Source organism: Electrophorus electricus, chromosome 21, assembly GCF_013358815.1.
Source record: "Electrophorus electricus isolate fEleEle1 chromosome 21, fEleEle1.pri, whole genome shotgun sequence".
NCBI lineage: Eukaryota > Metazoa > Chordata > Actinopteri > Gymnotiformes > Gymnotidae > Electrophorus > Electrophorus electricus.
The window spans coordinates 3401211-3403710 of record NC_049555.1 but is presented as its reverse complement, the minus strand read 5'-3'; the positions used below and the strand labels follow the sequence as shown (position 1 = coordinate 3403710).

The window sequence follows — 2500 nt, the reverse complement described above, 5'->3', positions numbered from 1 at the left end:
CCCTGCTATGGTGGACGTACAGTGCGAGCAGAGTTTAAACATGTTTTCCATGTTTCGCTCGTGTTTTTTGTGTTTTACGTGCAACATGATTCTCTACATGTGCATGTGACAGTATTTCATATTTATTTGTGGTGTGTTATGTGTAGTGTGTGTGTGTGTGTGTGTGTGTGTGTGTGTGTGTGTGTGTGTGATTAGTTTGACTTTATAGAGCTGTATTTGAGACAGTACTGAGCGGGCTGTCCCAGTGGTTCTGAGATTCGTAACAAAGCAGCACTCCCTTCATACACATTACAGACATTATGAAATATCTAACATATCTCCAGCAGAATTCAGCAGTTGTAGTTGTTGTAGTGGCCAGCGTCTGTGTGTGATTAAGCAGCCTGCCGACTGTATCCATAACGACTTTGTTTGTTCCTGTTCTTTTTACATGCTTTCTTTAATCTGCTTTGTTGGCGTCCCTACTCTGATAAACCCATCCAATCCGAAACAAACCAATGAAAAATGCACTATGAACATCTCTCGCTACTCTCCCACCCTCCATGATGTCACACCCATCCATGCACATTCATCTCCGAAACCTACATGTAGAATCTGGTTGGTTTGTAGTTTTCTCTCTGACTTTGACTGCATTACCCAGACTCCCTTTCCCCTTGCCTGTTCCCACTGCTTCCTGTTCCCAAAGCATGTGCTTCTGGAATGTGCTTCTCCGAAGGCTGCCGATCAGGATGCACGAATATCACGGATTGTGGCACACACACACACAGGATTCATGTCATTGCCTGCATGCCATGCACTTTAGCAAAAGTTGCATGATGACTCTCCCTTTCTCGTTTTCACCCCCTCCCACCTCTGACCCGCTTGTGCTGTGCAGCTGCAGTACCGCCACCTGCCTCTAGAGAGAAGCGATATACACGGAATGGCCACTTTATTAAAGACACCCATCCTGTAGCACGTCGGAACTCTTTTGGCCTTCAGAACTTAGGCGTTGGAATCGCTCAGCGAGAATCTCGGCTCATGCGGACGGGGTAGCTTCTCGCGGCTGCTGCAGATTGGATGTAGGCACTGACTTGTTCTCAACATTCTACCTGGTCCCAGAGATGCACGATAGGATTAAGAGCTGAGGATTGTGGAAGCCAAGGAAGCTAGGAAAACTCATTCCCATGTTCACGGAGCCAATCCATGGCTACACCACCCTTGTACTGTTGAAGGGATGAACTTGGTAAACCCTGCCATCCTAACTTCCATGCACAGAGGACCCAGGGTGGCACCATTCCTTCACCGCCACATGAGCCTTTGACCCCTGACAGAATGGCTCATCGATCCATGCTGCTTGTGCCAAATTTCGACCCTTCCATCAGCATCGGTGCAGCTGAAATCTGGATTCGTCTGACCAGGAGATGTTTCTCCACTGCTCACTGATTCAGGTTTTGCGCACTTTTATCCACTGGAGTCCTGCCTTTCTGTTTCCCTTAGACAGAAGTGGCACGCGAACGGGTCGTCTACCGTTATAGCCCATCCATACTAAGGACGGATGAGTTGGGCATTCCAACACATCGGTTGGAGCTCCAGCGTTTCTTTCAGCCGCGGTCTGCTTGCCTGTGCACCACCTGCACGTCAGAACGATTCCTGACGTCCTCCGACCACTTTCATCGACGAGTGGTCGAGGACCCCTTCTGCTGGACGCCCCCAGCTCGACGACTACGCCTCGTTGGAAACCGCTCCCATCCAAACGTGGATTCACACTGAAACGAATCTACCGAAAACTCGCTCAACCGCTTTTATGCTGCACTCTGGGGTCACGTGTACACTTTCCATTCAGGGATGATCCAATCGTGAAGGGGCGGGCCTCGCTAATAAAGTGGCCATCAGGCTCTTATGCTGGCATGACAAGTGCTGAGTCATAACGGAGCTCAACATGGCTTGGCTCAGTGCGATACGCACGCCAAGCACCCCTTGGCGCTCCTGCTGTTAGCAGCTCCTGTTGGATGCGTGGGCTGTAACCGTGGCGGCATACTGACCTGCTCTGCTCTCATTCCCTGATGTTTGCTTGGACCTACAGATCAGTGCATTTTGTAGATTATGCTCTAAAGATGTGATTGGATGATAACTGTTATAGTTTTGCTGTAGATTTCTGTTATGATTATTCCAATATTTTAGTTTTGTTAGTGTTTTTATTTGTAATTTTAGGCCTATTTTGGTTTTATTTGTATATTTGAGTTGATTTACGCCTTTCTCCCACTAGATGTTTTTAGGTCTCTCTCCCTCTCTCTCACTGTGTTTCTCACATACTTTTCCTTCTCCAGAATAACGTCATTAATGTGAGATTCCTGCGGCTCTTCAGAGCTGCTCGTCTCATTAAGCTCTTGAGGCAGGGGGAGACCATCCGCATCCTGCTATGGACTTTTGTCCAGTCCTTCAAGGTACACACACACACACACACACACACACACACACACACACACACACACACACACACACACACACACACACACACTTTCTC

The 2500-nt window shown here is 48.2% G+C and overlaps 1 protein-coding gene across 2 annotated transcripts in view; it reads left to right on the top strand.

The window, feature by feature from the left end:
- cacna1ab (calcium channel, voltage-dependent, P/Q type, alpha 1A subunit, b) overlaps nt 1–2500 on the top strand; it is a 111298-nt gene that overhangs the window by 81572 nt on the left and 27226 nt on the right. For both annotated transcript variants that reach the window (XM_035520778.1, XM_035520780.1), the window contains one exon: nt 2304–2420. In XM_035520778.1, coding sequence (XP_035376671.1) covers nt 2304–2420 — 117 coding nt within the window. The remainder of the gene's footprint in view (nt 1–2303; nt 2421–2500) is intronic.